At 40.4% G+C, this 26256-nt stretch overlaps 1 protein-coding gene across 1 annotated transcript in view; it reads right to left on the minus strand.

Annotated features, from left to right (window-relative positions):
* The window catches only part of Aatf (apoptosis antagonizing transcription factor), a 111978-nt gene that overhangs the window by 25750 nt on the left and 59972 nt on the right, over window positions 1–26256 (minus strand). Inside the window, exons 9-10 of the mRNA XM_059271393.1 lie at window positions 6013–6080; window positions 3453–3533 (exon numbers count right to left, since the gene is read on the minus strand). Of these exons, the coding sequence (XP_059127376.1) occupies window positions 3453–3533; window positions 6013–6080 (149 nt within the window). The remainder of the gene's footprint in view (window positions 1–3452; window positions 3534–6012; window positions 6081–26256) is intronic.

The following is a 26256-nucleotide window of genomic DNA, read 5'->3' on the forward strand; positions in this document are numbered from 1 at the left end:
CTCCTCCTCAGCATTCTTTATGAACTCCTCTCCCTCAGTTAATCTCATATATGCTGATATTTCTTGGGGTTCTATTTTTCTCATTATAGTCTTGTCATATTACACAGTTTTGGGGGAAATGCAATTAAATTGCTTCTAAACTACCAAGTAATAAATATCTACATCCTTCTCAATTAAAAATGTCTCTAAAAAAATTAGAACTACCTTCAGAAGGCAGAGGCAGGAGGATCTCTCAGTTTGTGGCCAGCCTGGTCTAGAGTGAATCCCAGGACAGCCAGGGCTACACAGAGAAACCCTGCCTTGATAAAAAAGACCTTTCAAGGTTGTATAAAATTCAACATATTCTAAACAGAATCTATTTTCTCCCTCAACAACAAAAACCAAAACAAAACAGATTTTCTCCTTGTAGCATATACTTACCTGTTCTCTTTGGAGTGTTGGAGGCCATTCTATCCTCCTCACAATCTTCCCATGAAGTCACTGTGAAATGCTAAGTCTTCACCTGAATTCCTGTTTCAGTCTACCATCTCTTTCATCTAGCCCTTGCTCTCATACATTTCTAGTCCATTTCCTAGTTCACAAACCCCTAGAATTGTCTTTCTAAAACACAAGTGTAACGACAATATTCCTCTGCATGGAATCTTTAAATGCCTTACTGCAGTCTACAGAATAAAGCCCAAATTGCTAGTGTGGCTGTGATCTAGCATTCACCTAAACACCAAGTCTCACTGCCTGCCACTCATTGTTTACTTTAAGCCTGAAATTCCCAAGATGGCCCCAACTGTCTCAAACAGGTAAATATTTGTACAAATACTACTTTTTTTTTTTTCTTTCAACTGGTCTAACTAGTCTATCATGGTTCCATGTGGATGTGACATCTTGCAGTCTTCCTGTATAGAGTGCATACCTCAATGCTGGGCCAAGATGAAATACTGCAGCACCAATAACAAGGTATCACCCTCTGCAAGGTCTGCCTACTTATCCAGGCTTGCATTTAGTCTTGTTTTGCTTAAAGCATGTCTATTGAATGGGTGTTGTCAGAATAAGATTTTAATGTCTCTGAATATTTTGGCAGGTGGGGATTTCAACCACCACCAAGTTATATGACTGCAGAGACACATACCTCTAATTAACAGTTTAATGAAATTAATTTCATAAATTAATAAAAGAACTTTTATTAAAACAAACCCCTGATCTGTGGAAATGGCTTCCCAAGGAAACATAAACACAGAGTTTGGCTACTTACTACCCATGTAAATGCTGAGCAGGTAGAGATGATTACTGTCTATAATCCTGTGTTAAAAAGGCAAGCTCCCATAGCAAACTGGCTAGTTAGACTAGCTCTGGTGAGAAACCCTGGCTCAATATAAACGATAGAGAGCAACTGAGAAAGACACCCAATGTCAACCTCGGGCCTCGACACACATGTGCTCATACACATACAGCCCCCCTACACTATAGTCTACAGTTTTCTTTCAACCTGATAAATAAAAATCCTGATCAACATCTTTTGATCTGATCAATAGCCTCATGCTCTAAGTCAGTTACCATAACAGAAGAGTGCTTGCTTTCCAATATCAATCTTGACTTTTCCTTTTGGTCTAAGGACCGAAAGAAGAGCCCATGAATTCTCAGCAAGCACACTACTGGTGAGCGCTACTTCCAGCTCCAGATTTTTTAATCTATGCTTTGTTTACAGTCACAGCCAACCCTCATTTCTTCATAAACATTGTAGTATTATCATCTACAAGGCACTACAGCTGGTAGTGAGGTTGGAACTATGAAAGGATAAAGTAACACCACTCTTGACCACAAAGGGCACATGCAGCTTTTGGCTCTAACAATTTAAAAACGCACAGTAATACAATAGTGTAGAAATTTTCCCTTCTCCTCCCTCTCCCTTTCACTTTTTAGGAAGCAGGTCTCTCAATGTGTAGCCCAGGCTGGCCTCAAGATTTGGTCTTCCTGCTTTAGCCTCCCCAGTGCTGAGCTTACAGGTTACATCATCACAGCTGGTCTCTCTCAACTCTTTGGAAGAACACACATTTATTTCCAAGAGAAACACCACTAGATAAACTTTTGTCAAGTTCGTTTTCTCTCTGTCTCAACAGGGTTTTGCTAGTAGCCCAGGCTGGCTTCCAACTTACAATACTCCTGACTGCACATCCTGAGTGCTGAGGTTATAGGCATGCATTGTCTGAAGACATTCAAAAGTGAGACAGATCCATATTTGTCTAAAGGAAATCTAATAAAAGAGAGGCTTTCTAGTGATGTAGGATTAGCTATCTGTCTAAAACCACATATATATGTATTATATATATGTAATATATATAATATAATACAACAAGCTAAAGATGTTTTTGGTATGCACCTAAACTCTCGGCAGATTCTCTGACACCGAGGTTTTGTCAGATGACATTACTCCACTCTGGCCCCAGGATATAAACCTAAAAGTCTACCAATATCAGTTCCTACTCTCTTGTTCTGTTTGTTATCTGTATCTTTCTTTTTAAAAAATATATTTCTGGCCGGGTGGTGGTGGCACATGCTTTTAATCCCAGCACTTGGGAGGCAGAGGCAGAGGCAGGAGGATCTCTGTGAGTTCGAGGCCAGCCTGGGCTACAGAGTGAGTTCCAGGAAAGGCGCAAAGCTACACAGAGAAACCTTGTCTCGAAAAAAACCAAATATATATATATGTGTGTGTGTGTGTATATATATACATATATATATTATTTATTTATTTATTTGTGTATTATTCATTTATGTCCATCTATATGAGGTTAGAGGGGCATGAGATCCTCGAGCTGCCTGATATGGGGGCTGGGAAACAAACTTGTCTTGAATAAGAACTGTGTGTTAAAAAAAAAAAAAAGAACTGTGTGTTCTCTTAACCACTGAACCATCTCTCCATCCCTGTCTGTACCTTCCTTGGACTCATTATTAGCTCAGAGTAGAGCTAATACATCAAAAATACTTCTGTTTTTCCATAAAAATCATATTTCTCATCTCATGTAAGTGAACTGCTAACATTTCCAAAGTCTTTCACTTTTGTCTTTTTAAAGCTAAAATAATCATTTTCCCTTTGTTTTCTAATTATTTCTTTCAGGGAAACACTAACTGTATTTTATACATCCATTGACAACAATAGAACAAACATTCACTAAACTGTATTTCCCTTTTAAAATAAAAAAACAGGGTCATAAAAACATTTGCACATCATTTTGTTACTTTCATCATACATGAGAACAGAATTGTGAGCAATGGGTGTGGCAGCAAATGCCAGAATATTAACACTCAAGAGGCTCAGGCAGGAGGACTTTTAGTTCAAGGTCAACTTGTCTCAAAAAAAACAAAGTCAGAACTAAAATGGTCAGGAGAAAGAAAGACAGGACAATCAAAATGAAAGAGAAGCCACAGAGCACACTTTGTTCTTTTGCTTCCCACCAACTTACCGAAGTTTCCTTCCTTTGCTGGCTTTTCTATCTACCTTCTTTCGGATCTTGCTTCGTAGTTTCTGGATTGCAAGCCACTGCCTGGGAAATTCACAAGCCATGTTATGCATCATCACCCTCAGAAACAGTTATGAATATTGACAAATTGGAATTTTTCTCACTAACAACCCTGCAAAAAGAAATCACCAACCTACATCAAATTCCTCAAGATAGTCTTGGGCCAAAGTGACTAATCAATTGGAGAGGATTTGTGCAATGGTAAGAACAAATGGCAACTGGGAAATGCTACAGCAAATCTGGTTAACAATGCTCCTCAGTATCTGGAGTTGCTCTGACAAGCACTCAATCTGCCAGTCTGTAGGAAAGCCCATAGAGCGTAAGCCGCTTGGGTTTCCTCTAATGTTTTGGCTTGTACATAGTCTCTTGATACTGCAAGTGCTGGTTGGTCTGAAAGCATCAATTCATTCTTATTTATATTCTCATCACCCTCCTCACTCTTTTGGTTTCTTGAGTGAGACAGAGCCTCTCCATGCAGCCCTGGCTCTCCTCGAATTTGCCTCTAGCTTCCAGCTGCTGAGGTTAAAGACAGGCACCACCATGCTTGGCTCAATTCTCTAATTCTTATTTCCCTTTTCTAATACTCAGTACTTTTGCTTCTCCTTTCTAATTAAAAAATTTACACATATTTATTTATCTATGTGTGTGTGCACTCACTTGTGTATGCCCACACATACTAGAACACATGTAGAGAGGTCAGAGGACAACTCATGGGCATCTCCTTCCACTCTGTGGATTTTGGGAACCATACCAGGTCATCTGCAAGAGCAGTAACTCCGATCATCAGACTTGGCAGCAAGTGCCTTTACTTACTGAGTCATTTTACCAATTCTCCTAATGTTTTAAAGAATTATTTTATGTGTATTAATGTTTTGCCTGCATGTATGTATGTATGTGGACCACGTGAGTACCCTGTGCCCATGGAGGTCAGAAGAGGGTGTCCCTGGAACTGCAGTTACAGATGGATGTGAGCCACCACGTGGGTGCTGAGAATCAAACCCTGTTCACAAGCAAGAACTACCAGTGCTCTTAATTGCTAATTCACTTGGCCAGCTCCTCCCTTCTAACTTTTAATAATTATCCACTAGGCTTATAGTTGTTTAATTTGTATTATATATAATATTTACATTCTATCTATAATATTTAAGTACGTATTAATAAAAGGTAAAGACTCTTCTTCCCCTCCCTCAATATAATCTCTTTTATTTTTACTTTTTAAGACAGGTAGACTAGGCTGACCTCAAACTCACAAAGATCCGCATGCATCTGTCTCCTGGGTACTGGGATTAAAGGTGTGTGCCACCACCTGGCCTCAATATAATTTTAGTACCATTACTACACCTTTAAAAAAAATCCAGGAAACCTTACACAGTAACTAATATTTATTCTCAAATATGCGCCAGTCTCAGGCTCCCTAGATTGTTTCTTTTTCACAACTGGTTTAGTGTTGATGGGGTCCACAGAGGATTCACTCATCTGTGGTCATCTTAAGAGTCCCTTGGGAACTTAATTTTTCAAATAAGGGATTTGAAAACAAGCTAGAAAAATCTCCACAGATTGCATCTGTGAACAAATGCAAACGGGAATCACAGTAGCACCTAGTCATCTTCCCTGACTTCCACAAGGAAAATTCAACCTGAGGGAGGGGGAAATCTAGGGAAATCCAATTACTGTAATCTTAATATAATCTTAATTACCATAATCTATTTTATTGTAAAGTCAGATAAATGTACACTATAATCACCACTTAAATACAATTTGCTCTATCACATTAACTATATGGTGAACACCTCTACAGCATTCCAAAGATATAGGGAATATCAACAATACCCTATCCCCAAATTCAAATAAAATTCAACTCAAAATTACTCCATCAACACTAATTTTTCATTGCCTACTCAAAAAGCTGCTCTGCCCAGAATCTCATTCTGATATTTGCAGCTTTTGTTTCTTTTCATTCTTTTGTGAATTATGGCTCATGGTTATTTAAATGCACACCACTCATTAGGTAGCACTCTAAATGCTCTTATTTTCAAACCACAGGATAAAGCCTATGAACAAGAGCCTTCCTTCACCACTTTACATTCTACACTGACATCTGGGTAATGCTGCCACATTCCATTTCCAACTGAGCTGAAGCTTCAACCGAAGGGGTGGAGGTCTACACTGGGACAGACTAACAAAGCTGATTAAACTGAGCAAGGAACCTGCTGTGCACAGTACCCATTCTGACAGCTGAGAACACAGGCTTAGGCAGAGTACTCAATGGGCTGGGCAGTGGTGGTGCACGCCTTTGATCCCAGCACTTGGGAAGCAGAGCCAGATCTGTGAGTTTGAGGCCAGCCTGGTCTACAAAGCGTGATCCAGGACAGGCACCAAAGCTACCCAGAGAAACCCTGTCTTGAAAAACAAAAACAAACAAACAAACAAACAAACAGAGTACTCAATGGGAGAAACTACTACACAGGCAGCTTGAATGAACAGAAAATCATATCTAAGTTACCTTCCCATGGCCACCTGATCATTTGGATCCAAGGAGCTGGTCTTCCGCTCTATGAGTTCTCGAAGGAGCTAAGAAAAAAGGATAGCAACTGAGTTATTATCATTTCCCAACAGCAACTGGCTTAAAAGGGCACAGAAGGAATTCTGAAAGGCACAGTGACCACTCTCAATCTATAATCAGTAAGGGAGAATTTCTGTTAGCCTTTTATATTTATATAGTTTTCAAAGGTAGCTACCACAATAGCTGAGAACAGATGTCCATTTGGATGACTTATGGTACTACAGTTTGTTTCAAATGAATCAATGAGTATGCAACATTCCTTTCACTGCTTTTAAAGCCAATTGTGCCTATCTGATCAACAATGGGTAATTTTTTTTGGGGGGGGGGGTTTCGAGACAGCGTTTCTCTGTGTAGTTTTGTGCCTTTCCTGGAACTCACTTGGTAGTCCAGGCTGGCCTGGAACTCACAGAGATCCGCCTGGCTCTGCCTCCCGAGTGCTGGGATAAAAGGTTAGGTGGGAAAGGCTGTGGACAGAAAGGGAAATGCATCAGCTTCCAACCAATGAGATAATGGTGCAAAGTTAACTTCAGAACTATAACCCCAGCAATCAGAAAGTCTCCCCTGAGTGAAAGTCTTGACTGTCAATAATGAAGAGAGTGGACTTCATCCCCTTGCTTCATACAATCGTACTATGCCATGCTGGTGATACCAACTGACTCAACCAGACATGACACAAACACATTCGCACAGCCACCAAAGTTTTGAGGAACCAAAAAGAAGTCATTTGTGTTCATTTCAAGTATAATAGAGAGTGGGTCTCCATCATCTCAGGTTAACTCCATTGGGGTTCTAACATTATTCTTCCATTCTCCTCTTAATCCTGGTACTCCACTGCATCCAATAAAAATCTCAATCTATACCTTTCACACACTTAGAAATCTCCATAGGACCTTGAGTCCTCAGTGCACTTAAACATTAAAAGAGAAGAATTTTAAGTTGCAATAATAAAATTTGGTGTCGCCTTTCCTATATAAGTGCTACAAGCAGAGAAATGACAACAGAAATTAAGTTTCCAGACATCTCAGAGAAATCTAAAATTAACTAGTTCCTGCTAAATATCTATCAATAATACAGGTTTGGCTTTAAAATGTATTTCTTCACAAAAACAAGCAATTATTTTGTAGGTAAGGCATAGTAGTAACACAGATATTATTCACCAAATAAAAGAGCTGAAGCCTATGCTAGGATGGAAAAGAAATAAATTCCTATGAAAGTAGTTTACTTTCTAATTTTCATTTGTGCATGTAAGTAGAAAGTAAAATTTATAAAAAAAAAAAAAAACATCCACTTCCATAAGATGCAGCTTTACTGCACAAAGGAAAGGATATCTCAATCGCAATTAAAAATCTTCCTGTGAAGTTTTCTCATTTGCTTATTTTGGGCATTATTACCACAGCAATTACGTTTAAAAATGCTGGGACCAGAGGCCACTGGTTTATTATCACTAGAAAACAGCAAGCTATTTCTCTACCCCGTTTATCTGATTGATTCCCAACATCTTTCTGGCAGCCAATCTATCAGTTTATCTCTCCTACTTCATCACAGTCACTTCTGGCAGCTAAGTACAAGATCCAAATCCAGTGCTACACAGACACATGACATGGTAAACCTGTGTAACGCCGCTGCTGAGTAAACAGCTGCCCGAGGGCTGGCTCAGCGCAAATGGGCTCTGCTTCCTAGTCAATGTTCTGGGAGAAGCAAGGATGGTGAATGGGTGAGGGGAAAGGTTAATAATAATAACTTTTTTAAATGAAGAGAAAAGAATGAAATGACTTCATTTTACTGCCCTTACCTTGTTCCAGTCACACAAGAGATTACAACCATCGTTGTTGGTTTTCTTAATCACCCCTAACCCCTTGAGCCTGGACAGTCTTGGCCACTAGGGAACAAGTGCTCATGGAAGGCCGCTCCCGCACAACAGGCACTGCCTCACCTGGAAGGGAACACCACATGACCCACAAAGGCTGGAAATCGGAGCCACACAACTGCAGAGGACCAGCAGTAGCTGCCACTCGAGCACCAAGTTGGTGTTGTGTTTGTTTCAAGCACTCTGTTCTACACACACATCCTGGTCTTCATCCTCATGACTCAAGAGCTTCATACAACTCTTCTTTGTCAATCCTAATGGAGAAGATGCAATCGATCTATCTGCCTGTCTAGCTTACTGGGTCCAACATTTCAGAAGAAATAAAGAAAATGTCATCACCATATTACCCATGGATAGTTATTTAGTAAAGTAATGCAGCACTAGCTTCCAGACACCCTAAGAGTAAGAAGCTATATTTTCCTGTTGTCTGGATATGAATGTCCCTGATGACAAGCCATGTGGGACCTCTTCCTGTATTTACTGGTTATCTGTGTATTTTCATGGAAAAATGTCTATTCGGATTTTTTATTCATTTTAAAGTTGACCTGGGGGGCCTGGAGAGATGGTTTGGTGGTCAAGAGCACTAGCTGCTCTTGAGGAGGACCCAGGTTTGGTCCTCAGCACCCACTGGTGGCTGACAACCATCTATAACGCCAGTCTCAGAGAAATCCAATGCCCTCTTCTGGCCTCCAAGGACACTGTACACACACAGTGCACAGACATAACTGCAGGCAACACACACACACACACACACACACACACACACACACACACACACACACAATCTTAAAGGAAGCCAGGTTGCGTTTTGTTTTCAAGGTGTAGGAGTTCTTCTTATACTCTGTGCACCAGGCCCTTATAAGGGGAAGAGTCTTTCTACTTTCTTGATGGTATCATTTGCCTCAGGTAAGTTGTTAAATTTGATATAATCTATTTTTCCTCTGCTATTTGTACTTTTAATGTTGTATATAGGAAATCGTCATGTAGCTTAAGGTCATGAAGATTTACTCCTATAAGTTAATCTAAGAGTTCTCCAGTTTATATGATCCACTCTGAGTTAACTCTGTGTATGGTATGTGGTAGAAACGTAGAGGTCAAGGTCCACCCTAATTCTTTCATACCTAGATGTCCAATTGTTCCCCTTGTTGAAAAGACTTTGCTTTTCTCCATGTAACTGTCTTGGCAATCTGTCAATAGGCCAAGCCACTTTCTAAGGAATTGGGGTTTAAGGTTACACAATACTCTCAGGCTTTCTACATCTGTAATTGTGGGAGTTACTGACTCCCCCTTCTCAGGCTTCTCGTCCACAGACACAGACCCTGGAGAAGGAAAAGGTTAAGACAACCCTTCCTGTAACTCAGCTAGCCTACCTGAGGGGCAGGATTTCTAACACCTCTCTCCTTAGTACACAGAGATAGCCTAATTTCTGTGTGTTCAGACTCTCCCCCAATGAGATACAAAAGATGAATCAAGGCCTGTAATCCAGTAAGGTGGAAACTGGAGAATGAAGAGTTCAGGGTACCCTCCCTTACACAGCAAGTTCAAAGCAACCCTGAGCTACAGACCCTGTCTCAAAAAAAAAAAAAAAAAAAAAAAAAAAAAGGTCCATTTACCTTTCCTTCTGTTCACTTCCCCACAAGAATTTTTCCTTGCTTTGTCTCCTACTTTACCACCCCATTTTTACTTTTAGCTCCCTAGTCTTTCAAATTAACCCTAAAGCCAGGTGTGGTAATAGCACATGCCTTTAGTTCCAGCACTTGAGAGATGGAGGCAGGTGGATCTCTCTGAATTTGGATATACATAGAAAGTTCCAGGACAGCTATGGCTACAAAGTGAAACCCTGTCTCAAAACAGACAAACAAACAAACAAGTAAATCTAATTAACACTAAAAGAAGCCACTTATGAGATTTTTTCAACAATATTTCTATTGGTTATTTGGGACTTTCACAAAATGCACCTCAATCACACTTGCTTCCCATTCCTCCTAGGTCCATACCCTTCCACCCTTGTGCCCCCCCCCCAAAAAAAACACACCAAGTCCAATTTGTATTGTCCATATACTCACTGGAGCATGGTCAAACTCCCAGGGGCTATCCCCTTAAAGATAACTGAGTCCTTTCCAACCCCCACTCCCCAGCCCCTGCCAGAAGCCATCAACTGTAAAGAGCTACACTTCAGTACCCCTATCACAATTTTTAAGGACTCTCTTCAATGGCTTCCTGTCTAGACTGTTTCTTTCTTTTTTTGGGGGGAGGGGGGTTTGTCACAGAATACTTCAATGTCTCTCATTCTTAACTAGACCGCAAATGAAGCTTCCTTGCCCGTAACAGCCAGTGGGAGCACGGATCATGGACTTTCATATGGATTCCTGTGACAGTATGGACCACAGACATCAACAGGGCCTGTGGTCACAGCATGGACTGTAGAGGTCTTTCAAGGAGGCCCCATCCAGATAATCAACTGTTCTCCATCTCGGACATCCTACCATTGCTCAGAGCCAGGGCGATTCTGCGGCTGGGCAGTGCTCTGGGGGCAGAACCTGTGCGACCTTCAGGCTGCTGCACACCACCACCCTGCTCTACCTGGCAACAACAGACTCCAGTCACCACAGCCATGCTCCCATACCTGTTGTCGCTGCCACCTCTCTCTACCAGGCTCTGTTCCAACATCTTTCCTATCTCTCTATCACACATTTTTTCATCAAAGTTGCATTACAAGCTGCAGTGTGTCACACAGTATGTGTATGTATGTATGTATGTATGTATATATATATGTATGTATACGTGTGTGTGTGTGTGTGTGTGTGTGTGTGTGTGTGTGTGTATATACATCCCCCAAACAGCTTTACATGCAAATACTTATTGCAACAAGTCATTGGTCTGGTTCAAAGTTTCTGGTTTTCAAAGCACCATAATTACTGGACTATTACTGAGACTCATCTCATATCCTGTTGTTGCCCAGAGTCAGGGTGATTTTGTGGCTGAGCAGTGCATCCCTGGGCAGGATCCAAGAGAGCTCCAGGCTGCTGCACACCTCTCTGAACTCAGTGCTGGCCGACCCGCTGGTTCTCTGAACAACACTGACTGTGCTTGCAGCCGTGTGGCCCCAGGTTCTCCTTCCCACAGCAGGCTGGGGAGCAGAGGCTGCAGTGGTGGTTCCCTGCTGCAGGCCTTAGTGGCCTGCGCCTCCACGTGGGCTGAGAACAGGCCCTGCTCTACCACGGCAGGCTCTCTGTCTGCTGTAGCTGTGCTCCCATCACTGACCTGTTCCCACCACGTCTCTCTCTTCTGACATCCTTCCAGTTTCATGAGACCACTTTTCAAAAGCATCTTCCCATAAGACCCACCTCTATTTAGCTGTTCCAGAGATACTGTGGGGTCTGCAGACTCCTCCTAAGCCGCTTTGTCTCCCCTTGGAGCCTCTCGGATCCTGTCACTTGTGATTTTTATTACATCTTGAGGCTCATAAAAAATAGACTTGCGTATACTGTAACTTCAAATATTTGGGAAGGCATTTCTGTACGCACCTGTAGTGGAAGTTCAACATAAAGTGATTCACTTCCCACAGGGTTTATGTTCCTCTAACTTCTTTCCACAGGGTTCACTTACTCCTCAATGAACTCTACCGCCTGTTTCCTCTTCCACTACCCTCCTAAAACGAATGCTATCTCCTTCTTCCTAGAGCCTTCTTGAGTTTCTCTCCTGTAATCTTTAGTAGGCCCTCAGAGCAAGCATTTCTGTTGTTTACTTCCCCTTCTTTACTTGGCCATCAGCTTCTAGAGGGCAGGGAATATAGTTATTCAAATTCTTACATATATCCCTGCAAGAACACCATCCACACATTATTATTCAATATATTTTCCTGAGTCAAGTAGTAAGTAGTCACCTTAGAAACAAGTACAAAAAGTATTTTGCTTTTATAGGAAAAATACATTAGGAGAAAATTAATAAAGAATAGAATGGAAGGAAATAAAAATGAGTGGATAAATTCTAAGAAATATCTTACTTCTGAAGTTAAAAATGATTCGCCTTTCATTACTAGGACAGAGAATGTATAGCTAGAAGCAGGGGGTATGTCCGCCTAAGTCCTTCCCTGTCTAGGTCTTTAAGGACTCAGTTACCTTTTCTACTTTTTACTCAGCTGTGTTGCACCTGGACTAGAATTTAGAAGGATGACAAGTTTAGACACCAAATGAAGTGGCACTGTTTTCAAAGGCCATAATATTTCACTAAGCTTGGCCACTTGGCTTAAAATTTATTAGTCAAAACAGAAAACTTTCTTACCAGAACCCATAAATTTTTTTAGACATAATATATAGTATCTTAATGTCTAATAATTTACTACAAGTGTAAGAAAATCACTATTAGCATCAGGCTCTGATATATGAATACAGTAATTTGAATGCTAGGAAACTTCTTGTCAATTTGCTTTTCCTTTCTTCTTATACAAATAAAATCAATTCAATGGCATCAATCTACTCTTTTGAATCTTTGCTAAAAATAACAACAGAGTGAAGGTGCTGTTGGTTAAGTTTTACAACAATCCCCATTGCAAATATTCTGGTTCTTGGTCCCAGACATATATTTTGGTATATATATATATATTTAAATCTGTTATAAAGGTGTGTGTGTTGAGTATGGGGAGCGGGGGAGTGTCCTTTGGGCTATAGCTCAATTGCTGACTATTTCTGGGCACTTTAGAAATATTTCTTTTAATAGTATCATATAATCTATCATTTGTGTTGAAAGAATAGAGAAGTCACACCAAGCTAGAGGATTCATAGTTAAAAATCTGGATAGAGAACTAATTTGTGTTGTGTAATTACGTCCGTTAAGTACTAAAACACTAGCAGAAACAAATTCTTTTCACAGCCCCCTCTAGCATTCAGATGCCAATAATTCTTCAGCTCCACTAGAATCAATATTCTATTGACTCTGCCATCTTTTCAGCATCCCTCATCCTCATCCTCTCCTCTAGTGCTCACCTTCTTTATCAGGTAGATAATGATTCCATGGTTCCTTAGGACAACCTCTCCTGGTATACATCCTCTACACTCCTACAGGCTGTGCCTTTGTTATACAGATCCATAACCTTTTACTGGGGATAGAATCTTGGAGTTTACACGTTTTAGAATTTTAGCAAGGAAACAAAGCAAAGTGCATATAGCATAACTGCCTCAGCAGTCTGGGCAGCACCCAAGTCAAACACATGTGCATTCCTGGGTCTGAGTTACTGCACTCAATCTGATTTCTAATTCCATTTACCTGAACTTTCCATGATTTCATTTTTCTTTATAGCCGAATAGTATTCCAGGCTATACATGTACCACATTTTCATTATCCATTCATCAGCTGAAAGACATTTATGTTGTTTCTGTTTCCTAGGCTATTGTGAAGAGAGCAGCAATGGACATGGCTAGGACGCCAAGGATAAGGTATAGCTGGGTCATGCGGTAGATTCCCCTCTGCCTAGACAGGGTTTCTCCTGGCTGTCCTGGAACTCTTTTTGTAGACCAGGCTGGCCTTGACTCACAGAGATTTGGCTGCTTCTGCCTAAGTACTGGGACCACCGCCACCCAGTAAGGTAGATTTATTTTTAATTTTCTGAAGGTTCTCCATACTGATTTCTAGAGTGGCTGGACCAATTTGCAATCACCAACAGTGAATGAGGGAGTGGGATAGGTAAGATTATGGATTCAGAACCATTCCAATAAGGTGCTGCACCATAGCAAGCTTACCACATAAACAAACACAGTAACCATTGAGAACTTTTTCATTCCAGAATTATAGAGAAGGGACCTTGTGTCTATATTTCCTTGGCAAAACACCACCCACGTTAAATCCTAGTGTCTGAACTCAATCAGAAACACAAGCCTCTGCGCCCTGCACTCATTCACCCCAACGCCAACTCTAGGTCTTCTGCGACTGAGTCTGTTTGCCTAGTTCCTCCCATCCTTAGAGATAAGACAGAACACTCAATGAGAACATACACCTATGCTGAGTGTTTCTATCATCAAAAGATGTTATACTATTTATGCATCTACCAAAATAATTGATTTGTTAACTTATGTTATTGATGGAATGTATATTAGTTTATTTAATTTTTTGTATTAAATCATCCTTGGATAGATGGGCTAAATACCACTTGGTCATAGTGCATAATCTTTCTAATATATTGATGGATTTTCGGACTTTTGGTTTTACAGCACAAAGGATCAAATCCAGGGCCCTGCACATGGTAGGCAGGCTCTCTATCACTGAATTTACAAACTCATCCCTAAGTTTGCTGGCTTTTATATTAATATGCATAAGAAATACCCGTTTGTTTTCTTTCTTTGTAATGTTCTACCTGCTAATGGTATTAAGATGACACTGGACTTCTTCTAATGACTAATGAATCTTCTTTAATTTCACTTGCATCAATATTGGCTCTTTTAATTTGAAAAAAATTATTACATTTTACCTATTATGTGTAGGTCTGCACATGTGTGTGGGAGGGGAGATACATGTATGCCACAATACACTTGTGCAGGTCAGAGGAAAACATGTAGGAACTGGTTCTCTCCTTCCACCACATGGGTTCCAGGGACTGAATCCAGGTTTTCAGACTTGGCAACAAGCACCTTTACTTGTGGAGACATCTAACTGGCCCTAAATTTGTGCACATGTGCACTCATGCACACACATGCCATGGCACACAGGTGAGGTCAGAAGACAAGTGGAGTCAGTTCTCTCCTTCCACCTTTACGTGGTATTCTAGTTTCCTCTGCTGCTGTGATTAACACTCTGATCAAAATCAAGTTAAAAAAGAAAGGGTTTGTGGGGCCTGTACTTCCAGTTAACAGTTCATCACTGAGGGAAGTCAGGGCGGAACTGGACACAGGAACCATGAGGGAACACTGCTTGATGGCTCACTCTCTAGCTCATGCTTAGCTATCATTTTAAAACAGTTCAGAACCACTTGCCTAGGGATGGTACAACCCAAATTGGGATGAGTCTTTCTGTATCAATTAGTACTCAAGACAAGCTGGAGCTATATAGTGAGTTCAAGGCCAGCCAGAGCTACATAGAAGATCTTGTTTCAAAAATCAAAACAAGGAGCTGGAGAGATTGCTGGTTAGGAACACCTACTATTCTTACAGAGGACTGGAGATTCCAGTTCACAACTACCTGTAATTCCAGCTCCAGGGACCTAACGCCCTCTTATGGCTTCCATGGGCAACTGTACCATGTGTATAGACCCACACACAAATACACAAAAATAAAAATAATAAAATCTAGCTGGGCAGTGATGGCACACACCTTTAATACCAGCACTTGGGAGGCAGAGGCAGGCAGATCTCTGTGAGTTCAAGGCCAGCCTGGTCTACAAAGCAAGTTCCAGGACAGCCAGGGCTGTTACACAGAGAGACCTTATCTTGAAAAACCAATAAATAAATAAATAAAATAAAATCTTTAACACACACACACACACACACACACACACACACACACACACACACTAAATAAATGTGAACAAAGGTCCACAGAAAGAGGAGACAGAGTAGAGGAGTGGACTTCTTAAAACCCAAACTAAGTATGATTGCATCTCCAAACTCACCACTATTTTCCCATCTCAACAAATAGCACCACATTCTTGTAATCACAAAGCCCAGAAATCTTAGTCACCTTTGACTAATCCTTTCACATTCCACATAAAATCACTCCATCAGCAAATCCTCAGCTCAGTCTTCAACTTATCTCCACAATCCAAATACTTTCCCTACAAAGTCATCCTAGTCTCAAGACACCACTGTCTTTTGCGTGTATTATCACCAGCTTCCGACATAGTCTAATGCTCCCATGTCCTTCTACTTCTGTCCGTATTTTCAGCACGCCCCCCAGAGTCAGCCTGTAAAATAGCAATCTACCATGCTACTCATCTCAGGCTCCTCTTGTGGTTTCCCTCTCACTCTCATCTAAGGTCTACAAGTGGTCTAAAGAGCCTGCAGGACCTAGCTCCATTTCTTCTTGTCTACTGTATCCTTGACACTCCTATGTTGTGGTAATCTCTTCTGTGCCCAGAGCCTTTGCACTTGTCACCCTTTTCCCTGCCATGCTCTTCATCCAGACATCTACATGGCTTCGCTCAGACACCACCTTATCCCCTGGAATGTACAAGAAAACCAGCAACCATCATTTCCCACCTGGCTGTCCGTCTTGCTGCACTTGTCAGTGTTTCCCTGCTTTGTCCTATCACAAGAACAGGAACTTTGTTTTCTTCTAGCCTCCAATAAAGCCCTGAGAAAAAGTTCTGAGGATAGAAATGTTCCATACTTACAGAACCCAACACAGTAGACTCTAGCATAGGCCACTACTCAACCCTTGAAATGTGGCTAGTGTGACTGAGGAGCTGGATTTTTTATTTTGTTTTATTTTAATCATCAAAACAAACTTGCTGAGCATGGTGGCATATGTCTGCAATCCCAGCACTGAGAAGGTTCAGGTAAGAAGATCATGAGTTCAAGAACAGTCAGGGTTACATAGTAAATTGCTGTGGAACAATCTTTTTGTACACTATGAATATGTATTATTCTCATTGGTTTAATAGAGAAGCTGACTGGCCAATAGCTGAGCAGGATACAGTTAGGAAGGAGAGCCAGGGGAGAATGCTAGGAGGAAGAAGGGTGGAGTCTGGATTTGCCAGCCAGACACAGAGGGAGCAGGAAATGAACATGCCATGCTAATAAAGGTACTACCACATAGCAGACCGTAAATAAGGAATATGGGTTAACTTAAAATGTAAGACCTAGTTAGTAATAAACCTGAGCTATTGGCCTAGCATTTGTAATAAATATTAAGCCTCTGAGTGATTATTTGAGATCAGCTGCAGGGCAGGAAAACTCCACCTACAGTAAATTCTAGGATAGCCTAGGCAACGTGGTAAGATTGCTTTGAAACAGTAACAACAAAACCCTTAAGTTTCATTAGATATGGCTACTACATTGAACAACAGCCTAGAAAAGCTAAAAGAAGAATTTCTCAATAAACACACAATAAATATCCAAATACTCAAACACTTGCTGGCTGGCTGGCTAGCTGGCTGGCTGACTGACTGACTGACTGACTGAATGGGAAAAGGAAATTTGAAGGCATTGTTTTTTTTGTTTTGCTAGGCAGCCCAGATTGGCCTCAGACTCACACTCTTCCCACCTTAAGCTCTAGAGTGCTGAAATTACAAGCACATGTCACTATACAAAGCTTGTAAAGTTTTCTTCTCTCTTTTTTTAATTATAGAAAACTCCAAACAACCAAAAGGTAGACAATACCATAACAGAGCCTCTAATAACGATCATCAATCTGAAGGCTTTTCTTTCTTTCTTTCTTTCTTTCTTTCTTTCTTTCTTTCTTTCTTTCTTTTTTTTTTTTTTTGGTTTGTTTGAGACAGGGTTTCTCTGTGTAGTCTTGGTACCTGTCCTGGATCTCACTCTGCAGACCAGGCTGGCCTTGAACACACAGAGATCCTCCTGGCTCTGCCTCTCGAGTGCTGAGATCAAAGGCGTGCGCCACCACCGCCTGGCCTGAAGGCTTTTCTTATAACCTGGTTTCCAACAATGATGGCATTCTTGAAAATAAAGAATTAATTAATTATTAATTAAGTACAGAATACTGCTATGTAGCCCTGGCTAGCTTGGAAGTTGGCTATGTAGACCAAGGTGGCCTTGAGCTCAGAGATCTGCCTGACTCTGCCTCCTGAGTAGTGGAATTAAAGGTATACCTGATTTTCAGGTCATACTTTTTTTTTTTTTTTTTTTGAGACAGGGTCTCACTGTGTATCCCAGGCTGCCCTCAAATTCCTACAGATCCACCTGCTTCTACTACCACCTCGCCTGGATCACGTCATATGTTTAAAGAGGAGCTATGCAACTACACAAAATTAGAGAACATTCCCTCTTGTTAGAAAATCCTTGAGAAGGGAATTTCAACAGATTAGCCTCTATAAATCCATCATCTGGCACAATAAATGTCAACAGAATGGTCATAATTGCATAAAAGTGGTATATGTGAATTGTCAGTGTTCAAGTGGATTTTCAAATTTGTCCAATCAAAAGGCGGCATAAAGCACTACGAAGAAAATCAAGCTGGAATTCAGAACAATTGTGCTTCAATGTTCTGATTCTGCGAGGGCTGATCTCCCCTTGTCACTCCTTGGGGTTAATTATGTTCAATTTTAGATATATAATGCACACAAATTTTGGAAGATCTTATTAACTTAACCTTTTCTTTGTTAGTTACTTTGAAGGAAGAATACATTAAACAGAACTTAGTACCAAGTCAATATGCCTATCTGAGTGAAGAGGTAGTTTTTTATTCCTTGAGAAGTACCAAATTCTTCACTTGCAGCTACAAAAATACTGCTGGGATCCTGTGCTTAATTTACACTCAGCCAGTATATTTTGAACTTATTACTACAAATCAGGCAATTCTGGCCACATATTTGCCTAATAAACTTTGATGGTACTTTTATGTTTAAGAAAGTTTCTTCAACAGTTCTAAGCTAATCCTCTTTTCCTGCTTAGTCCAATTAAGTGTACTGCTCAAAGCTTTGTTCTACAGTTTTACCTTTAGTGAGTGAAGCAGTGGTATGTAAGTCAGCATCTAATACTTTTGAAAACAAGAACCAAAAGAAATGAAGGTGCTAGGTATGGTGGCACACTCCTTTAATTCCAGCCCTTGGAAGGCTGAGGCAGAAGGAGCTCTGTGAGCTCAAGACCAGCCTGGTCTACATAGAGAATTCAGGCTCGCCAAGGCAATGTAGTGAAGCCCTGGCCAAGGCCCCACTATGCACCTTCTCTTCATGTTGGGTGTGATAAACTTCTAGACCTGGCACTTAAAATCTGGCTTTGCTGGGTGTGGTGCCACAGGCCTATAATCCTTGAACTTGGAAGGAAGAAGCAGTAGGATCACCTGTTCAAGGCCAGCCTGGGCTACATGAGACTCGGTCTTAAGGAAACAAAACTGAAGTCAGTAAAAAGTGCCTTGTATCCTTATGTCTTTCTATTCTGCAGCAGCTTCCATGATAACTCAAGCTAGTGACCAAAGGCTAGTGCTGAGGCCAGACTTGTCTCTCAATAATGACAATAATAATGACAACATTATTAATGTCAAGTGCCTAAAGAGACAGTATACAAGCTACCATGTATTGCAAATAAAATTCTTACATATGGGATATAAAATAATCTTGTGATCATTAGTATTTAATTGGACATTGCTAATTAGTTTTTTAAACATTATTACTATGTCCTCCAAGCTCAAAATGGTTAGTTCCTTGCTCTACCTTCAGTCATAATGTCAATTTTCAAATTTATTTGCATGTTCTCTCTAAAATTACCACTAAAGTAAACCTGCAATAAAATTTGTTAGACTTTTAAGAAACACTATCCAGGGCTGGAGAGATGGCTCAGTGGTTAAGAGCAATGACTATTCTTCCAAAGGACCGGGATTCAATTCCCAGCACCCACATGGGAGCTTGCAACTGTCTGTAACTCCAGAGCCAAGGGACCCAAAATCCATGGGAAAACACCAATGCCCATAAAAATAAAAATAAAATTAAAAAAAGAAAGACAAATATTACATTATTAAAAAAGAAACACTATCCAGATCCCAAATACAAACATTTAAAAATAAAATTAAAAACGAAAGACTGCTCTTGTAAAAAGCATCTATTCTCCAATAATGTATTAGCAAGAGCAAGAAGAGATTCATATCAGACTTCCTAACATGTTAATAACCATTAGCTGGGCCACTGGGAAGTTACATGCCAACAGAAAGAACATTGCACTGCCATTAACTTCAATGATGGCTTGAGATGCCACTTACTCTCACTTCCATTTAAATGCATACAATTAAAGCCACCACATCAACTGCCCATATTAATCACTCACTGAGTTAATTAAAGAAAACCATCTTGTCAGACAGCCTGCCACTTCTCTACTTCTCAACATGATCAACTTTAGTAGTTCACCAAATTAGTAATTACTTGTTTATGGCATTATCAAATATCTTGGATACAGAGGTCTAGCATGTAGCAAGGTCAGTCCTAGATATGTCCTGATGGCAAATAAAAGGGAAAATTTAACCCACCAAAATGGCCACCCAAAACACAAAGCCTGCAATGCCTTTCTCTAGATACTCCTGGCAAGATTCAAAGTGGTAAGACAAACCAGATCAAAACTAAACAGAGCTGGAAGGAACATACAAAATCCTAATGAACCCTTAGGAATCCAGATCTCGATCTGTCAACATCTAAGTTCAATTAGGGCTTTCTGAACAAAATAACTGACGAGGTGACAAGAAACTAGTCTGAGGTCTAGGATAGGAAAAGCACAGTCACTTTATATCACTATAGTTTAGGGCAATCATATCACAAAACCAAATCTTACAAGGATTAAATAAAGATGTCAACCACCCATCTACACTAGGTGGCTGGGACATAAACAGTGCTCAGAGAATACTTGCTCCCAAATCATTAAGAATTCAGGTTTACCAAGAAAAGCTACCCAGGCTTTTAAAAAAGCAAACAAAAGAAAAAACCTTAAGTGGTGTGATGATGCAGGTAACACATCTTTTAAGAAAAAAAAATTCATAAAGTAGCAAGCAGATAGAATCATGAAAATAAAAAATAGGTAATAAAAACATTTCTGAATGACCACCTTTCATGCTCACTTGATGTTTTGTGAAATTGTCTTTAAGGATAAGCCAGGCAGTGGTGGCACACGCCTTTAATCCCAGTACTCGGGAGACAGAGCCAGGTGGATCTCTGAGTTCAAGGCCAGCCTGGGCTACACAGCTAGATCCAGGACAGGCACCAAAACTACACAGAGAAAACCTGTCTCAAAAAACCAAAAACAACAAAACAAAAAAAGGATGAGCTTTGACAAGAGACAGACCAAATGCAAACCAATTCACTCAAAGTGAAATATACAATGTTTTCCTACAGAAGGGACTCAGCCTTTCATAAACTCCTCATGCCAGCTACATCAAGCCTTTAGCAAGCCAGCTTCCACAAACCAGTATCAAAACTATAAGGCTAATTTTTTTCATTAGAATTAAGTAACAGAAGCTCAATAAATCATTTGCCTTCTAAAGAAAAAAATTACTTTCTAACAACATAATATTTCTTCCAGGCCTAAAAAAAAAAGCTTAGTTTTTTACAAACTGAAAACCGTAAAGCTGTAATTTTTTTTATGGCTCAAGAATGGAATATTTAAGAAATAAAGGTACATCAAAAGAACAAAATTTGGTCTAGGCAGCCTGAAGAGTGAGGCTAATGTTGCCATTTGCTGTGTGACTTTTTTTTAAAGAAGGTTACTTAATTTTAAAAATTCTATTTCTTCTAAGTCTTTCAGCTCTAAAACTGCTAAGAGTAGGAGCTGGCAACATGGCTGAGTGGTGAGGGTGCTTGCTACCAAGCCCAACAACCTGAGTTCACATGTACAAACCCATGGCAAAACACCTATGTGTGTGCACACTCACTCACACATACATATAAATAAATGAATAAATGTAATAAAGGAATCTTTCAAATGGTAGGATTAGGCTGGCAAGATGGCTCAGGAAGTAAAGGTGCATGCCACCAAGCCAAGTATAATGACTTGAATTTGGTCCCTGGGATCCACATGGCAGGAAGAGACACTGACTCCTGTGAGTTGTCCTCTGACCTCCACATATACACCATGCATATACACTCACATAATACCCACACACAGATACAAAATAAATAAGGAAACAATTGCAATAAAAATGTAAACGATGGGATTAAATTATAATCCAAACACTGGTGAGGCTGAGCTAGGAGGACTAAGAGTTCCAAGCTGGGCTATACAGTGAGGCTGTCTCAAAAAGAAAAAGAAAAAGAAAATTAGAGCCAGTGAAATGGCTCAGTGTTAGGTAAGGGCACTTGCTGCCAAACTTGACTACCTGAGTTCTAGCCCCAGGTCTCACAAGGTGGAGAGAACTAACTGCCTTCTGCAAGTTGTCCATATCCATGCTGTAGTGCACAAGCACACACATACACTAATATAAGTATTGTGGTAGTTCCCCCATAGGCTTGGAAATTTAAGCATTTGCTTTGGTGAGGTTTAGGAGGTATAGTATTGTTAGAGGAAGTACATCACTGGGAGAAGTCTTTGAAAGTCTACGGTCTTGCTGTGTTTCCAGTTTGCTCTACTCCATGCTTGAAATTAAGGATGTGATCTCTCAGCTTCCTGCTCCACCTGCCTACTGACATGCCTCCTTTACATAATGGACTTCCCCTCTGGAACCAGAAACCCAAATAAACATTTTCCTCTATAAGCTGCTTTCAGTCAGCGTGTTCTATCACAGCAACACAGAAAAATAATTAATGTAAGTATGATAATTTAAAAAGACCCAGTCATTTTAAAAAAGGAAAATAAATAAAAATTAAGCTGGCATGGTGATGCATGCCTTCAATCCTAGAACTCAGGAGGCAGAGAAAGGAGGATCTCTGGGAGTTCTAGGCCAGCCTGGACTTGGACTGAGCTCAAGACATCCAGGACTACATAAAAAGACCCTGCCTCAGATAGATGGATGGATGGATGGACAGATTGACAGACAGACAGACATGGATGAATACATAAATGATTTATGCTTCCCTTTAATTCCCCCATTTTTGTATGTATAAATACACGTGAGTATATAAGTGTGTGTGTGTGTTTATACCTGTACCATTATTATTAAATAAAGTAGGCATGCTTTTAAAGTTCAAGGACCATTAAGAAACAAAGAGTGGGAGTAAAAATGAATGTGTGAGCAGGTGGGGGTGGGTGGGCTGACCTATACGTCATTCTCAGTAGTTAGGGCATTTACACAGCCTCATAATACCTGAATTAACCAAGTAAGCCTTTAAACCCTTACAATGGAACATTTAAATTCAATGTGGCTATAATCTCTTCCTTATAAACCATGGACCCAGAGAGTTTAGCCTCAAGTATGTTAAAAAGGGGTGTGTGTATGTGTGAGAAATGTATTATATTCACCATCCACCTCATCCACATGACCATATTTTAAAAAGACAAAAGAGAAAAAAATAATAAAAGAAACTCACAGGCCTATTGTAACACATTGTACCCCTTCTGAATGCAACACTTAGCTCAGGCTCACTACCCTGACAAATAAGGAAAGCACTTTATGAAGCCAATTTAATTGGGAGGTGACAGAAAACATACACCCATTTTCTTTAGCCTTATCATTGAATTGGCTTCAGTTCCAATCTCTGGCAAATCCCACTCAACAGAAGAAATTAACCAGGTCAGCAGAACAGGTGCTACGCTGTGTCTGTCAAGGGCCTGGCATCACCACAATTACTTGCACACAATGAAGCAGTAATCTTTACAGATCATCTCTTCCAAGCAGCATATTGGGGAGGGGGAGGAAAACTGAAGGGAGGAGATCAGGGGAGTAAAGGGGCAGTGAGTAGAAGAGGAATAAGAAGAAATGAGAAAAGGCAAGAAAAGAAAATGAATGTGCAGCTGCCTTGCAGCTCAGCAGATGTCAGGATGTGATGTACGAGGCTAGGATAAGCTGTCGTAGCCTGCTGCCAAAGAGTGGTAAGTGATTAAAGCTCGCACAGTTCTAAGCACCATATTTAGAATCTGTGGGGTTTCAAGACTTGCACCCGTGCCTTGCTGTGCCACCAGATGTTGGCAACTGGACCAGTTCCTACCGAGTATGCAAGAATGGCAGCAGTTGGTACAGAAGCAAAGCAATCTGGAATGCTTCCGGAGACTCTGTACATTAACAAGTGTCACCCATCATTCACCTTTACAGAAGGCTGAAACAACTCCAATTTGCTGCCACTTCCCTCTTGGGAAACAGCCAAGATAAAGTTGTGCCTGGCAGCCCCATTTGTTTCACTCAGGTGTTTCAGCTGCCTTACTGACCTCTATTAGTTTAAGTTTTAATTTAGATTAACCTCAGCACCCCAATTAACCAGCAAGGGGAAAAGCGAAGATGTGACTAGTCATAACTCTGAAATCAGAATTTATTGAACTTAAAATTATTAATTAGGATGAAGGACCAATCAAATAATGTTACTTCTTAAACAGATCTTCAGAATTAAAACAAATAAATAGATGGATGAATGAATAAGTAAATAAATGTAAGAGAAAACAAAGAAATACAGGGGAAATAATCAAGGCTCCATGATCTTGTCAGTGGAATTGGCTTCTTCCCAGCAATTTCAGTTTGCCTTCTTCAGGCTATTTAGCTCACGATGCACTTTTATTTAGCAATGTACACTTTAATGAGGAATAGAACATTTCTGACTGTCTCTCCTGATCTCACACAATTAGATAGCATTAATATCCTGTATCAAGCCCATCTTTAGACTCTCCAGAACATTTCCTGTCGTCCTGACAAATGGGTTTAAGAAGAGGAAAAAAGTAAAATAATCAAGACCCCTGACTGGAGCAGCTGAGGCCAATACTCTCCTCGATCCTCAATATACTTTTCACACTCACTTATGGCAATAATTTTATCAAATATTAAAAATTATGGGGCTGGAGAGATGGCTCAGCAGGGTAAGAGCACCTGCTGCTTTTGCAGCAAACTGGGGTTTGATTCCTTGTTGCAGGAATCCTAAATGGTCTTAATAAAAACCTGGAGCCAGATATTTGGGGAAAATACTGAAAGATCAGAGAGACAAAATAACAAGCCACAGTCACTTCTCACCTCACTAACTCCAGGAATCCTCAGACTGATGCCTGCGAGTCCTCAGCCAAAAGGACTCTAGTTCCTGTCTCCTCATACCTTTTACGCCTTTCTCCGCCCAGCCATTTCACTTCCTACTTCAACCTTCCTAGTGCTGGGATTAATGGCGTGTATGCTTCCCGAGTACTGGGGTTAAAGGTATGTGCCACCACTGCCTAGCTCTGTTTCTCTCCTAGACTGGATCAATCTCATGTAGTCCAGTGTAGTCTTGAACTCACAGAGATTCTGCCTCCCGAGGGCTAGGATTAAAGGTGTGTGCCACCATTGCCTGACCTCTATGTTTAACTCTGTGGCTGGCTCTGTTATCCAACCTTCAGGCAAGCTTTATTTCTTAGATTACAAATATTACCACATTTCCTAACACCGACATCAGGCAGCTCACAAGCACCTGTAACTCTAGTTCCATGGAATCCAACACCCTCTTTCCGGACACGGGTACTGCATGAACACTGTGAGTGTGCACAAATACACAAATAACATTTTAAATAAATAAAAGATTAAATAAGTCTCTTTTTACATGCCAAGTAAGAGGCATTCCCAATACAAATCACCTCTTCTTGTTTTACCTATAATTTTCTTAAGAGGTTTCTTACTTTATTTTCATATGCAAAGTAAATCTATCATGACTAAACCTTCAACATGCTGTTGCAAATTCTCTGGCAAAAACTAACTAAAAATTCAATAGAGTAAAGTCTTATCTTGATAAGCAACATCTCAACAAAAACCAGACATCACTGGTGAGGAACATCCTCAACCTTCCACTGGGCAAGAAAGCACAATTCATTAATAATATAACTTATCAAGAGATTTAGGAATATAGAAAGTTACTGTAGCCCTTTAGAGTATCTCAAACATTTAGTTCATTTAACAAGCACCAGGATTATTAAAAAAGAGTAGCATGAAAGCAAATAATGTCAGGAAAATTCGGGAAACTCTCCTGAAGATACTAGCACTAGGCTGAGAATAGGTGGCACACCCCTGTATCTCACTCGGCCCATGGAGTCAGAAGCAGATGAGCTGCAAGTTCAAAGATAACATGCTGTGGGATGTCTTTCTGTATGCTGTGAATATGTGTTGCTCCCATTGTTTACTAAAGTTGCTTTGGCCTATGGCAAGACAAGATAGAGCCAGGCGGAAAATCCAAGCTGAGATACAGGGAAAAGAAGGGCGGAGTCAGGGACAGACACCATCCAGCCGCCCAAGGAACAAGGTGCCAGCAGAAGGGTAGTACCACGGCCACGTGGCAATACATAGATGAATAGAAATGGGTTAATTTAAATTGTAAGAGCTAGTTACTAATATGCCTGAGCAATAGGCCAAGCGTTTATAAGTAATATTAAGCCTCTGAATGATTGTTTACAAACGGCCACAGGACAGAGCAGGACAGAAAAGCCTCCACTTACAAACACAGTGAGATGTTGTCTCAAAAGTCAAAACAAATAAACAATTACAACAAGAAGAAAATAAAGACTTGAGAACTGAACTATAATGTCAATTTTTACCGATTATCTCTTTTAAAATATTAGATAGAGCCGGGCGGTGGTGGC

Source organism: Peromyscus eremicus, chromosome 8a (assembly GCF_949786415.1).
Source record: "Peromyscus eremicus chromosome 8a, PerEre_H2_v1, whole genome shotgun sequence".
Classification (NCBI taxonomy): Eukaryota; Metazoa; Chordata; class Mammalia; order Rodentia; family Cricetidae; genus Peromyscus; species Peromyscus eremicus.